Source organism: Phodopus roborovskii, unplaced genomic scaffold (genome assembly GCF_943737965.1).
Source record: "Phodopus roborovskii unplaced genomic scaffold, PHOROB, whole genome shotgun sequence".
Taxonomy (NCBI): Eukaryota; Metazoa; Chordata; class Mammalia; order Rodentia; family Cricetidae; genus Phodopus; species Phodopus roborovskii.
The window spans coordinates 12,301,047-12,323,182 of record NW_026126460.1 but is presented as its reverse complement, the minus strand read 5'-3'; the positions used below and the strand labels follow the sequence as shown (position 1 = coordinate 12,323,182).

At 36.7% G+C, this 22,136-nt stretch overlaps 1 protein-coding gene across 2 annotated transcripts in view; it reads right to left on the bottom strand.

Moving 5' to 3' along the window:
• The window catches only part of Pikfyve (phosphoinositide kinase, FYVE-type zinc finger containing), an 86,431-nt gene that overhangs the window by 9,109 nt on the left and 55,186 nt on the right, over positions 1-22,136 (bottom strand). For both annotated transcript variants that reach the window (XM_051190371.1, XM_051190372.1), the window contains 17 exons: positions 21,746-21,886; positions 20,858-20,984; positions 19,469-20,625; positions 17,304-17,404; positions 16,009-16,080; positions 15,080-15,251; positions 12,480-12,658; positions 10,842-10,955; positions 10,372-10,480; positions 10,105-10,259; positions 9,567-9,657; positions 8,229-8,289; positions 7,525-7,662; positions 6,391-6,511; positions 3,979-4,074; positions 2,530-2,613; positions 1,655-1,752 (listed from right to left, as the gene is read on the bottom strand). In XM_051190371.1, coding sequence (XP_051046328.1) covers positions 1,655-1,752; positions 2,530-2,613; positions 3,979-4,074; positions 6,391-6,511; positions 7,525-7,662; positions 8,229-8,289; positions 9,567-9,657; positions 10,105-10,259; positions 10,372-10,480; positions 10,842-10,955; positions 12,480-12,658; positions 15,080-15,251; positions 16,009-16,080; positions 17,304-17,404; positions 19,469-20,625; positions 20,858-20,984; positions 21,746-21,886 — 3,016 coding nt within the window. The remainder of the gene's footprint in view (positions 1-1,654; positions 1,753-2,529; positions 2,614-3,978; positions 4,075-6,390; positions 6,512-7,524; positions 7,663-8,228; positions 8,290-9,566; positions 9,658-10,104; positions 10,260-10,371; positions 10,481-10,841; positions 10,956-12,479; positions 12,659-15,079; positions 15,252-16,008; positions 16,081-17,303; positions 17,405-19,468; positions 20,626-20,857; positions 20,985-21,745; positions 21,887-22,136) is intronic.

Genomic DNA, 22,136 nt, shown 5'->3' with positions numbered 1-22,136 from the left:
CACACAATTAAAAACAAAATAGGTGCTGGGGAGATGACTTGGCAGGTAAGAGCACATATTGCTCTTGCAGCTCCAGGGATCGGACATCCTCCTCTGTCCTCCAAGGAGATGCACACAGCATACAGATATGCAGACATGCAGAAACAGAAATATTTTTTTAATTTTTTATGTGCAATGATGTTTTAGATCATCTGGAACAGGAGTTACAGACAATTGTGAGCTACCATGTGGATGCTGGGAACTGAACCAGGGTCCTCTGGAAGAGCAGTCAGTGCTCTCAACCACAAAGCCATTCCATCAACCCCAAAAAATGAATTCTTAAAAAGAAAAAAAACTAACATATAAAAATTTTAAAGTATTCTAGAATGGCAAGAACTTACACTCTTGCTTTTTTTTTTTTTTTTTTTTTTTTTGAGTTTCATTCACCATTTAATATGTGTGGTTCTAATAATTAATATTTACAAAATCCACAGTGAATCAATCATAAAAGTGCTTACTATCCACTGGTGCACAAGTCTTTGCTAACAGAACAGCAATATTGTGGTGACAGCCATGTGTAGAGACCATGGATGGTGACTCTCTCTCACTCACACACAGACACACACACACACACACACACACACACACACACACACACACACACCAGGGCACTGCTGCTCTTAATTCCTCAGTCTTTTGTAGAGTCAGAGGTGGCTGGCTCTAACACTGGGTTCTGATGAGTAGGACTGAAGGGCAAAGATGCACTTATAATAAAAGAGGATTTTAGATATACTCTACACCACTCTTCTCTCTGCTTGAACACAAATTTGGTTTACTGTGTCTTTAAAAAAAAAAAAAACAGGAAAAATAAAAGAAAATCTCTGTTGTCAAAATAATGCTGAGCAGACAAATCAACACCATTAGCTGCCTTCTTCCAGGAAGGTTAGTCACTTGTTGAGTCTTTACAGTCAGTTGAGCTTTATGGTTCTACCAATCCAAAGCATCAGTAGACAACGAACATAAGCTACATTCAAGTTCTAGCTCTACTTCCAGCTAGCCCTGAGCAAGTACATTAGTCTAAACTGCAGCTTCCTTCCTAAAAATATGGATGCACCAGATACTCTTATGAGACTATGATTAAAGGAGACAATACCAAAATAGGTGTCAGTACACCATTAAAATTTAAAAAGAATGTACATTGTTGTTGTTTCACAGGTTGTATATTTTAAGCCCAAGTTTAAGAAAGACAGACCCTTCTTCTGCACAAAAGGCTTCTACAAGTTTTAAGTTCAGTAAATTAAATCTACATTTCAAGTAAGGCTCAAAGAGGAAGCAAAACATCTCTAAAAGAGGATGTTTTTTATGTGTTTATTTTTCAAAAACCAATTCTTACCAGATGGCATTTCTTATCAATTTTGTTTTCTTCCACAAACCATAAATACGACAATTATAGAAATGTCTGCATTTGGGGCTGGTGAGATGGCTCAATGGTTATGGGCACTTGCCTCCAGGCCCAATAACCTGAGCAAGATCACTGAGACCCACATAGTGGAAGGATTAGACTAACTCCCACAAATTGTCCTCTGGTTTCCACACTCATGTTCCTCTCTCACACACACTCACATGCACACGCACTATAATAATAATTAGTACATTAACAAAAACTCGGTCTTACTTGGCTGAGGTTCTGCATCCACAGCCCGGCTTGTCTGTCCTCCACTGGCCTCAGGTAATCTGACAGGGCTGCTACTCTTTGGTCTGTTATCTAAAGCACTATCATGAAAACAAAGGATAAAATAGTTTGAAGATATTCAAATAGAAAAAAAAAGTATCCTATTCCCTAGATTAATATATTTCTTACCTAATGCCACCCACAAACCAGAAATTTAATCATAATTTTGATAAACACAAGTTACAAAAAAATCTTGAAATATCTACTAGGTTAAAAAAAATACTAGAACAAGAAAACTATATACAAATGTACAATAGACTTTTATAAAATTTTCCCCAACACTGTTAGGACTATAAGGCAATTACAGAAATACATAAATTTCATTTTTCTTACTTTAATCACAAAGATAATTCACACTAAATTTTATTGGGTCAGTAAAACAGTAAGGATAAGCCTAGCCAATTTCTGTCTACAACACAGAACATGCCAAGTAGATTCATTTGAGCATTTATTTTCTAAATATTAGGTTCTTTAGTACTATGGAAACTTTACAAACACTTAAAATTATAAAGCCAAGCACTAGCACAATTAACTTTACAGGTTACTGTTTTTATTTTTAAATAAAACAGCTGCTTATTTTTATCATTTAAAAAATTGCAAGTTTTCATCTGTAGCGCACAATGACATCACAGCAAATGTCAGAAACTAGATCCTGAGGGCTATGTGAGGTCTTTACAAGACTTGGATTTGGTTGCTCTAACAGCTAGCTGAAATGAATTATGTGAATCCCAGAAGGTTTTGTACAAAACTAAAGTCCAAGGATATAGAAAATGACGACATAGCTCAATTGAAAAAGGTTCTACGTGATCATTAGTCACCTATTTGTTGGAAGCCCTTCTTCAGCACTGTTCCACAGACTTGCTTTGGACAATTCCTCTAAGGCATTTCGGTATTCTTTACAACTTGGGGCAGAAATAGGTTGAAAAATGTTAAACATTAAACGCTTCTTTAACAATAAATCATGTTTTAAAATAAATTTTTTACTATAGAAGCATAATCATTCTGAATGTCCATAATTAAACAAATATACTAGGAATACAAAAGTGATCAAGCTTTATGAAAAATATTAATGTCTTCACAAAGAATTAAAACTCATCAACTTGTTAGCTATATCCATTGTATAGGGGTTGGCATGTAGTTTAACAAGAGCTCTTGCTCTGAAGACCCTGAGTTTAATGGCCATCAACACCCACCCACCCACCCACCCCACCCCACCCCACCCCACTTCCCCGCAAAAAGAACCTAGCTACAACTATCTGGATCAAATAAGAAACACTAAGACTTAGTACCAACAGAGGGTAATGGAATCTGAAAGTGACTTTCTATTTAAATGAGCTAAAATTTTTTTAAATAACATTCTAAAAGTTTAAAAATCTGATTCCTGGATTAGTAGCTTATAATACAAGTATGTATTACTTTTCTAAAACAGTGAAACATGAACTCAGAACACTTGCTCCTAGTACTATAAAAAATGGTTATATTTTTGTGCCTTTACTATCTACTGATAGACTATGATTAGTCAACAAGGTAAGAAGCAAGTATTATTTACATAATGCTAAAGCACAAAAAAAAAAAAGAATCATTCTATAGACTCTTATGAAGTGAAAAATTCTCATTGTCTAAACTCTAAACTCCATGAAGGTAAAAGCATACACAACTATACTGCCTACTCTGTATATCCAATATCTATGTACCACATTTTGTTTATAACCAAATTATTTTTTCAATACATTAAAAAATTGTTTTTATGTTTTACAATGGAAAATTTTAGTTAAGTACCCCAGGTGCTATTTAAATTAAATCCACCACTGCGAAGATAGTTTTACAAATGAGATTCTGAGGTTTTTAGATATTAGACATAAGGATAAACAGTAACTCTTTAAGTTACATATCCAAACATGTCTTTGGAACAAGGGGCAGCATCCCCCTTTCTATCCTCTAGATAGAAAATGTTTCAGCCAGTATGTGTGGGAGGAAGGAAATGATATTCAGACATTCCAAAATGGGTATGCTGCACTGTCATGTTAACAACTAAACCACAGTAAGTTACCGGGGGTATAAATTAGACAACGTAGTCAGAATATTCAAGGGTTAGTAAATACCATGCCAAGTCACATTAGTTACTAAGTACTTGCTTAAAAGCCATGCCAAATCTCATTATTTCAGTAAAGGTTTTCAAATTTTAAAAAAAATTTAAAAAGTCCCTAAACAGAATAATTAATAGATTTAGCAACATACAGATTAACTACAGGAAAGGCTTATAATACCTGAGTGCAAACGCAATGATGGAGCTGGGCTCTTTCTCACAGACAGCAATGGGCACCCGTTCATGTTCATACATTAAATAGTGCTTATCTGGATCACTGTGCAATAAAGTAAGAATATAATTAGAAGTCAAATATAAAATCAATTAACACAGTACAATCAAATCTCAGGGCAACTTTAAGGTAACTGAACAATATAAACATAAGTAAGAAAGCCAAAATGCATGCAAATGCTGAGAAACTAAATTAATTAAACAACAAAAATACAAAGGAAAGTTTATAAATCAATTGGAAAATAGTCAGAAAAATGTTTGGGGCTGGAGAGATGACTCAGCAGTTAAGAGAAAGTGGACCAGGGCTTCAGTCCTAGCACCCACATGGCAGCTTTGCAACTGTCTGTCACTTCAGTCCAGAGGGAATCCAATGCCCTCTTCTGGCCTCTCCAGGCTCACATTTGATACACAGATATACATGCAGGCAAAACACCCATACACATAAAATAAAAAGCAAATAGGTTTCAAATAGAACTCTATAATAATTACTCCAAAGCTTTACCTGTTGCTAAGATCTTGGTCTCAAAAAAAGAATATGCAATAAATAATCTAACATACAGTGTTCTATTCTAACTCTCAGATAAGCCTAATAGTTATGTAGAAATAGTGTTTCTAGTTCCACAGCAATAACATAACAAAGCCACTCCACTGTTATCACATGTAAACCAAGTGTTAACTTGACTTCAACCCAAATTTTGCTCCCCTAACTTGCCCCATTGGGAACCATTAGGTAGAGGCATTCACTTTACTTAGATGTCAACTACTCACTATCCAATGTAGTGGGGAAAAAACAATAGTGAGTTAAGTTCTACTTAAGTATTTTCTGTATGTGTGCATGGTTAACAATGCACTGATGAGAACAAACCACCAGGCACACTCATTTATAGTATGGGGGTAAGAAACAATTCTGTGGTAGATGCAGTAAGAGAATTGTTATGGATGAATGTTTAACTCTTGTTCCCCAAACACTAAGTTGAAATCCTAGTCCCAGTGTAGTGGTGTTAGGAGACAGTGCCTTTAGATCAAGAGTGAGGACACCAAAAAGGGTTAGTGTCCTTAACACAAGGGACAAGTGAGCTCTTTCTACCATGTGAGGATGGCCTGGACCAGCCTCCAGAATTGTGAGAAACACATTTGTATTGTTTATAAGCAAACCAAGATATGGAAATTCATTAGAGCAGCCTACAGGAAGACATGAATCCTGACAATACATAGAGGTCTAACTTGGTTAGTGCTAGGGCATAGAAGGGGCATCCAGTAAAGTCTTCTTCAGAAAACAACATGATTTCCTGATTGAGAAAGACAGCGAGAACACAAAGGCCATTAATAGGAATAGGCCATTGTTTGTTCTAAACAGGAAGAAACAAATGGCATTGAAGAAACAGATATTAAGACCTAAAGTTGAGAAAGTGAGCCTCTTGTACTCGACTCCCATGTAACTGACTTGTCTCTACTTGTCTCCTCTCCAAAACCATGACCCCAAGAGCAACGCTCTCCATTTGGGGGCCAAGAGAACAGGCACCAAATAAAGATTGAATTACTACTGAATAAGAACCTAAGTAAATGCTCATGCTTTGGAAAGTCTTGTACCAGTATAACAAAGGCAGCATTTGATGGCCATACAGGTCAACCAGTAGAAAACAAGCTTTTACAGCCATCATGCATTCCTTTCCAGGCTGAGTATGTACAGCATTTAAAAAAAAAAAAAAAAATGAAAATAAACATACATGGCTCATTTTGTTCCTTATCAGTACCCTGTTAAATAAGTCATAGAGATGGCAATGCACTCATATACAACCAGCAATATGTCTTCTAAAGATAAATGAATGTGGGCTGAGGGAATGAACCTAGTACCATATAAAAATCTAGATATGACCATACAAGCCTGTGAACCCCCCCCCCAGGACTAAGGGAGTCAGAGACAAGAGGATCACCAGGGCTTGCCGGCCATCAGCTAGGTCTGGGTTCAGTGAAAGACCTTGTCTGTATACACACATGGCTATTTACTTGCATATACATGTACACACAAACACACACAACCTTCACATACTACACACACAAGCAAAATTTTAAAATAAATTCTTAAGACCAATGGATGTAGCAATATATCTTTACATAAACATATATATGCTGTGTGTGTTTTCATTAACTAGTGTCTTTACATACTATGCAACATTAGTTAACATTTCTTCTTCCATTCTCTACTACATAGTGATAAAACATTCTAAAAATTACATGAGGAAGCCATCTCTTTTACCAGGATGATGCAAAATTTAGAATTAAGAAACATATTTGCAAATAAACTGATCTAAATACATAGGGAGTAAGTAGAGAGAGAGGCACTTGGTTTTGAAATACTTACAAAGGAAATGGAATGGGATTATAGCTGTTCCCTGGAAGCAAATTAGCCAAGATGGCTTTCATGGTTGACTTTTCCTTCACCTGGCTGTCTGAGGATCCCAGCAAATGCCCATCAAATACATCTAGGATGAAAAATATTCTACTTATACATTAACATTCAGGAAAAAATAAAAAGTAGAAGTGTCTGCTTTATTTCTTTTTCTCTTTGAGAATATAGACAGATACACTGAGCATCACGGATATAAAAATGGTTTTCATTTTCTGGCCTAAGAAAGTGGCTGTTAGAAAATGAAACGGCAACAGTGAAATGTACTCAGCACTGACTCCAACAGATAAGTTTAGTGCTTTACATTTGAAACTGGGATTATTCTGGATCAGCGGTCTCTTACTGCCACAGGGTCCACAAGGGAATTCATGTCTGACCATGCATGAGCTGTCACAGTGTTGTCACTCCCACTCAGGAATGTGCTCTATGGTCATCGCACCTGAGCTTAGTGGCAGTGGTAAAGTGAGCCAAAGTTTAGAATTAAGTAAGCATTGCTTAACAAAAAAAAAAACAAGAAAAGAAAGAAGCAAGGCATGGGTTTTGTTATAACGTAAATGTTTACACACCTTAAGAAAGATGTCCCCCAAAAGGTAGATAACAATGAGTAAGACTGTTTTCCTAGCACATTTACATACACAAAGTGACACAAAGTGATGTGTGTCAAATGGTCCAGCTAATGGAAGGAGAAACATACTAACAGGCTGTATTTTAAAAGGTACTTTAAAAAGTAATTATTTTTTATGTGCATGAGGGTTTTCCCTGCACTTATATGTACACCACATGTCTGACTGGTGTTTGAGGAGGTGTCAGAAGAGGACGTCAAATTCCCTGGAACTTGAATTATAGTTGTGAACTGCCATGTGGTTGCTGGGAACTGAACGTGGGGTTCTCTGGAAGAGCAGCAGGTACTCTTCATCACTGAGCCATTTCTCTAGCCCCTTAAAAAGAACTTTAAACAATCATAAAATAAAAAATTCTAAAGAATAAGAAATCATTATATCAAAGTTTTCTTCAGAGACACATATAAAGCAAGGAATCATCTCAGTCTTAGAGTCAATGAAGTAGGGTAAAGCATGGCCCAAACATTACCTTCAGAGCCACTGGCTGTATCTAGGTCAGAGGGTCCTCCCATTAACTGCTCGGCCAGGGCCTCAGGAGGAGTGGGCAACTGGAGATGGGTAGAGCTGGTGGAGCTCTGGCTGGACAGGGTTGTCAAGAAGCGATCCTCTAAAGAAATATAATCTTAAATGAGTCATTTAAAATAAGTCTATTTCACCTGATACTCACTTAATAATACTCTTAAAATGCCAATTTGTATTTCTACTTCTTAAAACATGGAATTTTACCTTTTCAAAAGGTATCTAGGTCATGTAATTCATGTCATAAAACTTGATATAAAAATCCAGAAAGATCATATGTTTTGACCACAGTATAGTTGTGCTACATTACCTACCTACAAATGACTTGGTTTAACAGAGAATGGAATTACAACACCATGGGAAAACTTACATGCTCATTCTGAGAAAGAAAATACTATTGTAATTATTATAGAAAAATGTAAAATACAATAAGTTCTATTCAACAGACAGTACAGGCTCCAAAACTACAGAGGGAATGAGGGAATCCCTGTCTCAAAAAAAAAAAAAAGAAGAAGAAGAAGAGAAAGGAAAAGGAAGAAAATGACTATGGACATATGTATTAGAAAATAATGCTCACATTAGCAATTAAAAGCAACTTACAGAGTAAAATCTCTTTAAATGCAAGAGTAAGAGGTCACCAGACTGAAGACCAACCTTTTTCTCCATTGTGAAGTCCTGGAGAAATATTTCTTGGAGATGTGTCCATGGCACTTATCTAAAGAGATATAAAAATGCTATGCTTAAGGATGCATTTTTTTAAAAATTACACTTTACAAGTAGTCTAACCCAGTGAATCTTGAAAATTTTGAGCTCAGGTCATGTTTCCACTAAAATGCAACTTCTTGATAATTTGGCTCTTGCAATTTTATTTAAGCCTGAGTACATTCCTAAATGCATATCTATTGGTTCACTTAGAAATAACAGTATTTCATATAAACATAAATACAAAAACTAGTTGAGGAAGGATAAAGCTATTTTTCCAAAATCCAAAAAAACCACTAATGAAGAGTATCACTGTTTTCCATTTTTTGGAATATCTTAGATGTCTGACTAACTAGAAAACAGCTAGATTCTATATTTACTATACTGAGATGTATTGTTACAACATCAGTCCCAGCTTCGCACAGATATGCAGTTTTTATAAAGAGAAAACCTGCAGACATGACCCCATGAGAATATTGCTCTAATAGTAGGAACACTCAGGTTTGTCTACTAAACCTACTCATCTCTTACTATCCATCCACTTATGCCCTATTACCCATGGACAACATTTAGTAGGACTACAAGCCCCACATGGAATTTCATACATCAGTAATGATTACCGTATCACAGAGTCTTCTTTGTGTCATTTACATAAAATAACCCACTACTGTTACCTACTCCATCACCAAACTCTATTTTCTTTAGGGTTCTCTATAACCATTTTATGGGTTCCTGTGTTTGCTATGAGTCTCTTTTTAACCAGGCAAATGTTTCTTGTGACAGTAACTAAGGCCTTAAAGATACCTGCTACTCTTCCAGATAATCTAAGTTTGCTTAGCAGTACCCACATAGTAGCTCACAACCATCTGTAACTCCAGTTCCAGGGTATCTAATGCCTTCTTCTTACTCTGTGGGATCTAGATGCACATGAGGTACCTACACATACATGCAGGCAAAACACTCATGAACATAAAATAAAAGTAAATATTTTCTTAAAAGGAAGGAAAATGAAAAATGAGAACTATTATATACTCTGAGATCCTACAGATTTCCTCTGTAATATCTCAATGGTATATCAAGGATAGTAGCCTTTTGATAAATACTTCAAATGAATTAACTATGATACATTATATTAATGGGAGTTAGAATATAAAAGTAATCCACATCATTATCTCCCTGAAAATTCACACAATGATAGAAAACATTATGCATTAAACTCCTAAGTATTAGAAATGAACTAACTTATATTTTTATCAATGAAACAATAAAGACAATGCTACACTTTATTACCTTACTTTCTTCACCTTGTCTTAGTCTCCCAGGGCTAGGAGGAACTGAAGGCCTCTTTCTACCTTTTTCCTGCTGGAAAAGGTCCTGCAACCTATAGTCACAGGCAAAAAGGACATAGTTTTGTTTCCAGTACCTTAAATCATACTTATAAACTTGTTCTATAATAGGCTAAAGTTGTATGCAGCCACTACTGAATTCTTACCAATGATGTTTCGTGGGACAACGATCCAATTCAATCTTACTCAGCAGCACACACATTTGAAACAGCAAAGAGGGCTGTTTCCTCTTTTTGTTGTTGTTTTGTTTTTTATCTTAACAAACTATGTAAAGGCTGCAATATGTTTTAAAGGATGAAGAGAAAAAAGTCCAAAAATATCTTTATAACTAAGAAAGTAAAGTATCTACAATTAATAGAGATTTAAATTTAAAATACTGTGATTGGGAATTCAGCTAGGAGTACTGCCCACCCAGCACACGTTAAGGCTTTGGGGTTAGTCTCCAGAAGAAGAAAATGCGTTTTGAAGAGTTTAGGGCCCACCTGCTGTTCCACGCCTGTAGCACTTCGCAGAGACTCTGCTTCTTGGCTATGAGGGACTCAAAGATGGACTGAAGTTGCTGAGGGGTATCCACAGAGGAGGACATGAGCCTCACTTGCATCTTCTCAGTCCAGTTCTTGAACTCACCCTCTTCCATCTGGAAGGCAACAGATCAAAGTTCAATAAGACGAGACACCCAGACACCACAGAGACAAAGAGATTTCTTGAAAGTCACCAAGTTGGGTATTTCTATAAAAGAAACAAATTACCTCTTTTTGTGCAAAGATATCTTCCATTTTTTCCTCTCTTGTTTTGCTAAACGTATCCGTTTTCAAGGATGCAAGTCTTTCATCAACAGCTAGGTACACCTGTGAAACTCTAAAGATGAGGACAGTATCACACATTAGAGAAGCTGACATCAAGGCAAGAGGAGAAAGGGTTTTTTTAATAAAACTACTGCTAAAGTGAGTTATCAAAAACCACATGAAATTTTGCAAAGTAAAACAAGGCCTCAAAGGATTTACTTCAAATTTTTAAGTTGTTAGCTATGTTTTGGAGATATTTTCCTACATTATTTAAACTTTTCCTTTTCACACTGAGCACACACTATATATAACTAGAAAAGCAAACTTGTTCATACTTCAAAAGCGAGTTAAAAGAATATACCTGACAACTGAATCAGCAATGGGTTACAAATATGACTAAGCAAACACGGATGACCGAAGGCCCTGAAACCTACTTCTGAAAGAAGTCCTTGAGGTCCTGGAGAAGGGACACCTTCAGTGGGGCTTGACGTTTAATGAATATTTTTGGTAGTGGAACACACACTTCAAGAAGCCGAATAGGAGAATAACTGAGGGAAAAAAACAGTAACAGGAGAAAATGAAAAATATTTTAATAATTTACACAGAGTATACAAATGTACATTCAAACGACCAATTAAATTCTAATGGGCACAGAGAAAAAAAGTTTTCTATAAAACCAAGTTCCATAAAGACACAAAAAACAAAACAAAAACTTTCAACTACCAGAAATATCTTCCCCAACATTGAAAGGACTTTGTTTTGTCCTTGCATTGTGATGTCACTATTTATCCCTCTGATGGGCCATCTGCTGTTAACAGCAATGATGTTAATGCAAACTTTCTCTGTACATCTGAAGAGACTAATAAAGGTATTTAGTATCTTCCAGCTCTTAGGTTTGTCATGAGTCCTCACTGTCTTTCTACCTGAGGTAATGACTAGTAAATGCTGCACCCAACCTATACCCTATATTTACAGTTAAAAGCCCTTGATTTAAAAAGGAAATATATTCTAATTAATATTTCATGAATATATTGTGGGTGAGATGCTGTTTAATTGCCAAGAATATAGTACCAAAATTACTGCCCTTCTAACTCTAGAATGAGATGTGAGTAATAAACAAAATATAAATATTTAAGATATTTTTATCAGAGCCCTACAGAAAAAAATAATAAAGCAAGGATGAAGGAGGGAGCATCGACAGGTAAAATGTGACTAGAGAGCTATGGTAAGTAAGGAACAACAGGTAGGTGTTTGAGGAAGACACGGCTAAGAGAGAAGGGAGAATAAGCACCAGGTTGCGGGCAGTCGCCTACTGACACAGCAGAGGGCAGGCCAGTGAGCCCTCAGCAGAGCGACGGAGAACACTAGGAGGTGAGAACACACCTGGGTATGCTCTCTAGAGTATGTAAGAGCTTGTAAGCCAACAAATGCAGTCTTGGCAAACCAGACTCTTTGGAATGTCTAGTGCAGAGTAGTGAGCAGCTGATATTCCTTTAATAGGGCCCCTTCTGACTGCTGAACTGAGCTGGGAACAGGCTACAGGAGCAAGGCTAAGGGAATCTGCCCAGAGCTACTTCAATAACCTCCTGCTAAAACATGAGGCTTAGACACAGTGGCATGCTGAGGATGGAGAAGTGCTCAGGGTCTTAGCAGGTTCTGAAGGCAGAGCCTAAAGGCATTCTCACATTTGACACTACAACAGTTTAAGCCCTTGAACATTAGCTTTAACAGAAGTATCTTAGGATCTTCATGGTAATATCTTGGCAAAAATTCTCAGACTTTAAGATGAAAAAACGATGGTCAAGAGTGAGTCAGAAAGCGGAATAATGTTTAAACCATGATTTCCACCACTTGTCAGCTCTACAGATGAAATATACAAGATTATTATCCTTGCTTGTAATAAGATAACAATCTTACCTAGTTCTTAATATGAAGGGTAACTAACACTAAGCTCTTAAGAGTATAGCCCTCTGCCTTTGCAGGGTTAGAGGCAAGGCCAAATTCAATCCAATAGTGAAACTGTTCCACCTATAAGTAATGTGATAATGTACAAGATCCCTCTTCCTTCTTACCTGAAAGATGCCACCATCTGGTTATAAGAGAAATACTGGTGATAATCATGGTGGATAGAGTGACCACATGGCTCAGCATTGGCTCTGCGGGTGTACTGGTGCCCATAAAACCGAAGTTCAAGGTACTTTGCAAATGACATAGACCAGGATTCATTTGAAAGAGCAACAACTGGTGTTACCTGGAGTTCAGAAAAAAATTAATAATAAATTTTATACTGAAAATCTCACTTTTGAAAGATGTGTTTTCTATTTTCCAAAACAAACAACATATTCTAATTGAGCAGGAAAAGAAAAAAGTATTCAAAATGGATTTGAGCTGGAAGGGAGAAAAAGGACAACTCTAATAATCCCTCAAGAACCATCAATTTGTCTGCACATTCTTTACTTTCTTTACAGCCTTTGTTTGTTTTTGTTTTTTTTGTTTTTTTTTTTTTTGTTTTTTTTTTTTTTTTGGTTTTTCAAGACAGGGTTTTTCTGTATTGTTTTGGAGGCTGTCCTGAAACTAGCTCTGTAGACCAGGCTGGTCTTGAACTCACAGAGCTCCACCTACCTCTGCCTCCCGAGTGCTGGGATTTAAGGTGTGCACCACCAATGCCCTGCCTCTTTACAACCTTTTAAATGGCCATGGGGTATGGTCACATACCTAACTAGTCCCACTGACCGGCATCTGAGAGAGACAGATCTTCCTTATTTGCATGATGCTTGGCTGAACATCCTTATAAACACACTCAGAAATAGACACAACTATTCCTTTAGAATAAATCAGTAAGGATGGGCAATAACAGATCAAAGGGCAATGGTCTTTTAGCAAACTTCCGTCCAAATTATGCATTTCAACAACAGTAATTAAGAATACCAATTCCCTCACTTTCCTACTATCCCTAGGAATTATTCATCTTTGCAATGTTATTTTTTAAGGCATTTTACTTATTTCATTATATTTGGCTTCATTTATGCTTCAACTAAGTTAATGAATACATTTATTTGCAAATTTACTTGCCATTTGTATTATAGTGCTTTGTTATGCCCTTTGCCAACTTTTTCTATTACTGTGAACCCTAACCTTAACCCTAACCCATCCAGGGGCCAGGGCTTTCAAAGCTCCTAGAGCCAGGTATGTGGACAAGAGTGATATTATCAAGATGTTAGAAGCAACTTTCCTGGAGCCTCTAGTACACCATAGTTTCTCCATCTATAGAATGGGCTCTACAAAATTTAACATAAATTTTTTCTTACACCAGCTTTGTTTGTGTGTGTGTGTTAACAAAAACTCTTTTTCTTTCTAGCATAACTCCATAAAACTAAAAAAGTTAAAAGAAAAAAAAGAAAGAAAGAAAGAGAGAGAGAGAGAGAGAAAGAAAGAAAGAAAGAAAGGAAGGAAGAAAGAAAGAAAAGAAATCTTAAATACATAAAACCACAGCATGGAAAGCAGACCAAAATTTAGCTATTGACTTATTAATTCAACAGTCTATTCCACAACAGTGGTGCTCAACCTGTGGGTCAAACAAAACCCCTTATAAGTCAAACAACCCTTTCAGAAGGGTCACCAAGATCACTGGAAAACACAGATATTTACAATTCATAACAGTAGCAAACTGTTACATTATGAAGTCACAATAAAAATAATTTTATTGAAGGACAACACAACATAAGAACTACATTAACAGGTCAAAGCATTAGGAAGTTTAAGAACCACTGACCTATCAGCATTTTGGACCAGGACCTAAAGTCTATGAATATGAGAATGAAATAATGGTAAAGCACTTGCCTAGCATGTATAGCCTCATCTCCTATGATGATAAATTATTTATGATTTATTAAAGCTTGTCTGATGATTCAGAAAGCAAAGTCAGATACAAGCCATAGAAGCCAGGCACACACCTTTCATTCCAGCAGCCAGAAGCTAAGAGGTGGTGGTACACACCTTTAATCCTAGGACTCAAGAGGTAGACTTCACCCAGGGATACATAAGATTAAATCAGCACTAGAGAGGTATTAAAGATAAAAGAATGGTCTTCAGTATTCAGTAGGTGGCATACATTCTCCAGCCACACTGAAGATAGGAACATTCATTCTCCAGCCACACTGAGGAGAGGCAACAATCTGAGGCTTATTGAGAGGTTGTGAAGATACAATCAGCCCTTTCAGTCTGAGGTAGAGGTAAGAAGCTAATGGCAGACTGCTTTGCTTTTCTGATCATCAGCTTGAAGTTTAAACATCACTATCAGTCTCTCGGTGAGTCTTTTATTAATTCGTGTTACAATCTCCACTAACACATACAAGAAAGTATAGAAGACTTGATCATAACTACAAATCACTGCAGGCCAGTATGTTCCCAGCTCATAAAGAAAACTAAGGTCACCACAGACACACAACTATTTTACCTATAACTCTCATAAATGCTTTCTAAGCACACTCTAAAATACATCAAGATAATAGTGAAGGTAATTTTGATACATATGATACATATTTTCTGCAGTTTGAATGAGTAGCATATATTTAACATGTTATAGTTCAAAATACTACTGATTATATATCCTCCAAAGCACTAAACAAATAGAAAGTAATGTCCCATGAACTATTCCAGTAGCAGCACATACTTGTTTGCAGATTCTGCACCAGGAATATGTAAGAATTGTATGTTGATATCCAGGCACTGGAGAATCCAACTCCTTCAGGATTATCTGCACACAGCCTTGGCCATGAACAAAGCGTCGAATGTGATGCACCATGGGGGTATCACAGAACATGCTAGGACATTGGTAAGACGACCTGTGATAAACCAGAGAATCCTTCTCACATTAAGCATGAAACAGGACCACACATAGAAAGTACTGAATAATCAGAGTGATGCACCACCTCTAGAGTAATGACAAACAGCAGACAAACTGAACAGGACACATGGAGCTCTGAGCTACAGCTGAACATTCTGTTTTAAACTGAAGCATGATAGTTTCCAGTTGTCAAACACCTTCTAATGCCCAATTTCAAACAACAGTAAAACCCAGACATTTCCAAGGACTATCCTCCCTGAGAAAGAAGCTGCTAAATTAAATTATTCATGTCATGCTATGTAACTTAATTGGTAATAGCAATAAAACTTAAAACTAATATCAAGCTGGTCCCAAGCCTTCCCTGTTTTTTCATTTGAATCACTGTAAAAGTAGACATAACAAAAAGATTTTGGGGGTAGCAGAGTAGCTGGACAGGTAAAACAAGAAATATACGAGGCAAGAGCTCCCAGAGCTCCCAGTTGAGTCACTTTAAGATACACTCTGATATGTAGTGTAAAAATGAGAACCATCAACAATACTCAATATTCAACTCAGATTTAGCTGGAAATCAGGGGCTTCAAAAATGCATAATAATTAATCCCAGTACTTGGAGGCAGAGGCAGGCAGATAGAGCTCTATGTGTTTGAGGCCAGCCTGGTCTACACAGTGAGTTCCAGAACAGCCAGGGTTGGTTATAGAGAGAAACCTTGTCTCAATTTAAAAAGAAAAATCATAAGGAAGAAATAGGCTTTTACCTGAAACAGTATCTTTCTAAAAATATTCCCAGTGTAAGATCATTCTTTCCATAAAATTCCATAGTTACAATCCTAAAAGAAGAGATCAACATTACCACCAAGACCATATTCTAGTTATTAAATATGCTTATAATGAAGTAACAAAGCAAATCATGCATGTTGTTGCTATAGAACAGGTTTTACTTCAGCCTGTCAAATGTAGACTACCCACATTACAGCATCCTTTCCACTCCCAATCCATTAGTATCTAAAGAAATCACTTAATAAGAATGATAAGCTATAAAAATCAAGTGAATAAAATTAATTTGCATAAGAAGAGGTAAAATCATATTTTACATATTCCTATCAACATTGGGGAGGACTCAACTGTGCCCCTCTGCCCTCTAGTCCCTATTGTCACTGAATATGGAGAACAGCAGCTCTCTTGATAAGGAGCCAACTCCTAACTGCACCTAACTCACAACTGCCCAAAATTCGACTTTGTATGTATGCTTGTTGAAACCAGTATCCTAGACAAGCATTACCTAAGGAGTCCATTATATTCTGAGAAAAATATTCTATGGGCTTTCAGAAAGTCAGGCTTAAAGTTGTCTTGGAACTATACAAGTTTCTAGAAAAATCTTTCCTTTGGAAATTAAGTGTTATCATGAAAGCAGTGCTACCAAAATATAAACAAACAAAAAAGAACACCCCCAAAAAAATAAAAAACAAAAAAGCTGTGTCTGTGCACACAGACACACACAAAAACAAACAAACAAAAAAGAAAAAAAGAAAAAAAAAAAAACACCTAAGGCAAGTATGTAAGGCTTTTTTTTTTTTTTTTTGGTTTGTTTTTTTGGTTTTTTTTTTGACTATCTGGAAATATTACAAAATTAAAATGACTCTGTAAATTTACTTAGATGTGTCCAAGAAGAATGCATTAAAAAGACAAAAGGCTAGTATGCAGTATAGCTCAGTAACAAAACTACAGACTATAATAAAAGGCTGATTGCTTTTATGAAAATTATGCAAAAGGAAAACTTGCCAAAATTGCACATGTTATAATCAAAATGTAGCTTTTGGTTTTTATAAACCAGTTTTTGTTGGTTAACTTTGTAACTTTTGTAATGTAAAAATTCCTCTTTTTCTCTTTGACTTTTTTTCACTTACAGAAATTTCACAGTTACTTCTAAAGTCTAAACATTCTATTATTCATATGAGACAATCAATGTGCCCTGTAACGTAAAGCAGGCATTATCTCTCATGCTGTGGAACTGGGCTCCTTGGTGCAGTAGTACAGGGAAGAAGCACCATACCAAGGACTGACGCAGGCACTGGGAGCATTGCTGGACTGGGCAGATGAGCTGCTGAAGAGAACACAGAGCCTCTGGTGGTTAGCAGGGTTCAGACAGTCCACCTGCAGGACAAGAACAGAGGAGCACCTGAGTCAAACACGGTGCCTGTCCACCAGCTCACTGACCTAGGACACATTCCACTCTGTCAATAAATAAGGCCTCCTATTGTCACTACTGGATGCCTATAAAGATTTAAAACTATAAAAGGCTAAATATAGAACAGCTGGGTTTTTACCAAAGACAATTTCAAAACTAAAAAATAAATGTAAAACTGTAAAATAACTGGGCTGGTACTGTAATGTCATGACACCCTGGGTCAATCCCAACACTGTATTTGAAAGTGGAAGAGGACCAAGAATCTTGTTTCTTAACATAAACCCTCCATTTTTTTTTTCAAAACTGTATTATATTTTGAAAGAACAGATTAACTAAAATAGAGTCCTAATGAACAATATGACAGTTGGACAATTGATGGTGCCTAGAAATCCAAATTCTAAGGTATTTTTTACATCCACGCTTTCTGTTTTTAAACACCTATCTGTTCCCTGTTAAAATTCAAGCAGTAGAGATACATAAAGTAAAGTTCCTCCTTCTTAGATATCACCTACATATCAACTAGGCAGTTTATAAAGCTAAATAGCCACTCAGGCCAGCATGGTGGCACATGGTAATCCCAGCACTTGGGAGGTAGAGTCAAGAGAATCAGAAGTTTAATGTCTTCCTCAACTGGATCTTGACTTTGAGCCAGCCTAGGTAATGAGAAATCCTGTTTCAAACAAGCAAGCAAACACCAAAAGAAAACCCTCTCTTTTTGCTTATTCACGTTGCTCATTTACATACATGCACAATCACACATGTGCATACACACATTAAATACACACAGGTGATTTTTTTTCATTAAAATGAAATATGCTACAAAGTATATTAATATAACTTGCTTTTTTGAGGATATGCTAAAATATAACTATAGTGTTTTATTCTAATATAGCAAAACTTAAAAGCTTCATTAAAGAAATCATCATTTTAAAGCCATCCTTTGATATGGGTTGAATATGAATGATGCCACTGCCCAAGAATCCTGTGTTTAAAGTTTGTTCCTCAGCTGGGGAGCTATGCTGAATACTCTAAAAAGTAAAAGGAAGGAAATAGGTCACTGGAGGTGAGTCCTTGAAGGCTGTATCTCGTCCCAGGACATTTTTATTTTCTTCTGCTTCCTGTGTGTTGTGACATGAATAACCTCTGCCATGTACTCTAGCTACCATGAATAATGGAGTCTAGGTATATTAACTGAAATCTATGTGATCATAAGCTAAAATAAACCCTCTTAAACGGTTTAATGTCAGGAATTTGTCACACCTGCAAAACATAATGTAATCCTTTTTACTACAAAAAGAATAGGTATAGTGCTTCAATAAACAGCACAAGCAAGCAAGCAGCACATATGCATTTCTTTCTCTTTGTTATTGGCCATGGTTGTGGTATCATAAATTGCTTCAAATTCCTGCTGTCTTGACTTCCCCTTATAATGGGCTGTAACCTGGAATTACAAGCTAAATAAACTCTTCCATAAATTGCCTTTTTTTTTTTTTCAGTTATTTGACCACAGAAACAACAACAAAAAATGGAACTAAAGACCTACCTTAGAACACTGAAAAAAGTCAAGAGCTACATTATGTCACATATAAGCAATACACATAGAAACTTCACACAATTGCTCACTTTCCCTGAACTCAGGCCCTTCCTACTTTACTATAAGTGCACATTAAAATCTAATATTGCAGTTTCATTACCTTATGAATCCACTTTTGTACTTCATACTTAATGCCATCAGACTCAAAAAGAAAAAATGGAAGAGTAGTTGATAAACCTATGCAATCAGTTATACTGATTTTTTTAATCTTGCACACATAAAAATTCTAAACTTGTCGGGTGTTGGTGGCGCCCACCTTTAATCCCAGCACTCGGGAGGCAGAGACAGATGGATCTCTGTGCGTCTAAAGCCAGTCTGTTCTATAGAATGAGTTCCAGGACAGGCTCCAAAGCAATAGAGAAACCCTGTCTCAGAAAACCAATTTTTAAAGGAAAAAATTCTAAACTTACAGGAACACTCAAGAGTGACATCTTACCTTTGTTGCCCATAAGGCATCACTTGGAACTAACCCCCTCTCTTCATCACTCTCAGTCTTGTTTCCCGATTTGCCACTTGAAGTACATGTTGCATCTTTTGAATGGACAAAAGGGTCCAAATGTTTTGACTGAATTCTTCCTCCTCTAGCTCGGTAATCAGCCAGCATTCTTCCCAAGCTCTGGCTATCACCCAGATGCTCAGCAATCCGGGTGCTCACTAGCTCATGTGAGGGTAAGACTTGAATAGACTTGGCCTGAACACTGCCATTCACGCCTTGAAGTCCAGAGAGATCCCTAAGCAGCTGTTTCTTCCTCCTGATCTCCATTTCCTTCACCTCTTTGTTGAGGAGAGGAGACCAGTAAATCTGCTCTGGAAAATAATCTCGAGTTGAGCACCTCATCCCCTTTTCAGTTAAAAGGAAAGGTTCCCGGAATGTAATAACTGGAGAGATACAGAGGATCACATCTTTTAATTCCTGTTTAAATGTCAAAGAGTAAGTCTTTCGTTTATCTTCAGAGGAGGTGACTTCCTCCGTAACGTACATTCCAGTGTCGTCCTGTAGAGGGTCTCTAAAGGCTCTCATCTGGCTTTTGGGATCCTGTTGCTCATCTGTTTGCTGCGGTGTCTCTGGCTCTTCATTTCCTATTGCATCCTGTTGATCCATATGGAGAGGCAAAAACGATTCAGGTACCAATGCAAAGAGAGCACAGGGAATACCTGCTGGGCAAGTGGGTGTGGTATAATCTTGATGTTTCAGAGAGGCAACCGCCTGGGGAACACTTTTACTGTCCTGCTCACCCTTCTCAAGCATAACCCTTGATTCCAACAAAGTGCTATCATCAGAAGACAGGGAATCAGGAGGGCACTCTGGGTCCTGGGGAAGGGAGCTGCCACTGTATCGCTCCTGAAGTGCTCCTTCTTCCCCACCTCCCTCAGTCAGAGAATGGAATGATGGGCTTTGCATTAATGTTGGAGGCATAGCGAACTCATCCATGAGAAAGGAGATTTCCAGTTGAGAATGATAAGCTACACAGATCATAAACACCAGGATCTCCTTAACTCGAGCCAGCTCATAATTGGAGCCTCCTCTGAGCTTGATTGTACACCCTAGGTGCTGTGGACAGCCTTCAAAAAACATCAGTGTTTTGGTTTGTTCTACAAAGAAACAGAATTAAGAGACTTAGGTGACAATCTAGAGGATCAGACAATTTACTACCAACAAAAAAGAAAATCCTTATAGGAAAAGGACCATATTGAACTACTCTCTCTTAACCAGTGCTAATAGATATTAATACTTCTGAGTAAACAACACTATAATATTTAACGAGGAGTTGATTCATTTCTTGAGAACCCCAAGCTAAGTGAATGTATGCTTAAGATGACTCACCATTAGGTAACTGAAATATCTGCATATAAAATTTGTGGCAAGTGCCCAGGTGTGGTTTAGTGAGCAGCTGGTCCATGGACACCACTAAATCACCTTGGGTCATTCGACTGATTCGTTCTAAAACTTGCTGCAACACAGAAAAACACTATATTACCGAATTAGCTATGAGTAAAGATTTTAATAAATGTAATCTAAAAAAGTACATGAAGAATTAAAAACAAAATAATGTCCACAATCAATTTCCTTAATTTTAGTAATTACATGAGTTTGTTTTTTTTTTTTTTTTTTAATTCTACATTAGGCCAAATTTACTTGCTAAATAATCAATGTGTGGCCTCATAAACAAACCATGCTCATGGTAATACTATCAAAAGATGAGAGTGGCACAGGAGTATAACCCCAGCACTTGGGAGACAGATGCAGGAGGATCAGTCCAAGTTTAAGGTCATTCTGATTTAATTAGTGAGTTCCAGAGATGCCAGAGGTACAACCTGAGACCTTATCTTCTTTTTTATTCTTACTTTATTTTGTTATTATCTTTTTTCAAGAGCATTTGGACAGCCATGACTTAATACAAGACACTATGGGCAAACAAACAAAACTTCCTTAAAAGTAGCCTCCATTTTGCAAAGGAGCAGTGAAGCATCAATAAGTACGTGCTGATGGGCTAATGTCCATTCCACCTTTGGTCTTATAAAAACCCAAAAGAACAATTACAACATCACACTCTCTTCCACTGAGTCTACACTCTTAACAATGAAATAGCTACCATATCTGTGTCCCACTTGCAACATAAGTAGTACATCAAATAAAAAGACTATTGCATACCTACCAAACATGCATATTAAAGCCATGATTTTTAAGTGAATAAATATAGAAAACACTCACTGACTTTACATTAATGACCAGAGTAATGCCATGTTCCAGTAACATGTCCTGAGCAATCCGAGATACTGTTTTCTCAACTAGAACCAATGTGGGTCGAACATCAACTATCCGTTGAACATAATTCTTCAAGAATTCCCTTTCCTAAGTGAGATAAAACAGAAATATAAAACCTGGTACAATCCAAGATTTAGACATACTAAAATATCATGATAATCTGACTGTAAATAATTTTAAATCTATAATTTTCATTCACAAATAAATCTGTAACAATTTCAAGTACAACAAAGAATTTTAGTCATAATTCTATTCGTTATACTTAAAAATTTTAGGAAAAGTTTCATCCTCCAACAAATTTTATTTTGAAAGATTTTCAGACCCTAATAATTTATAA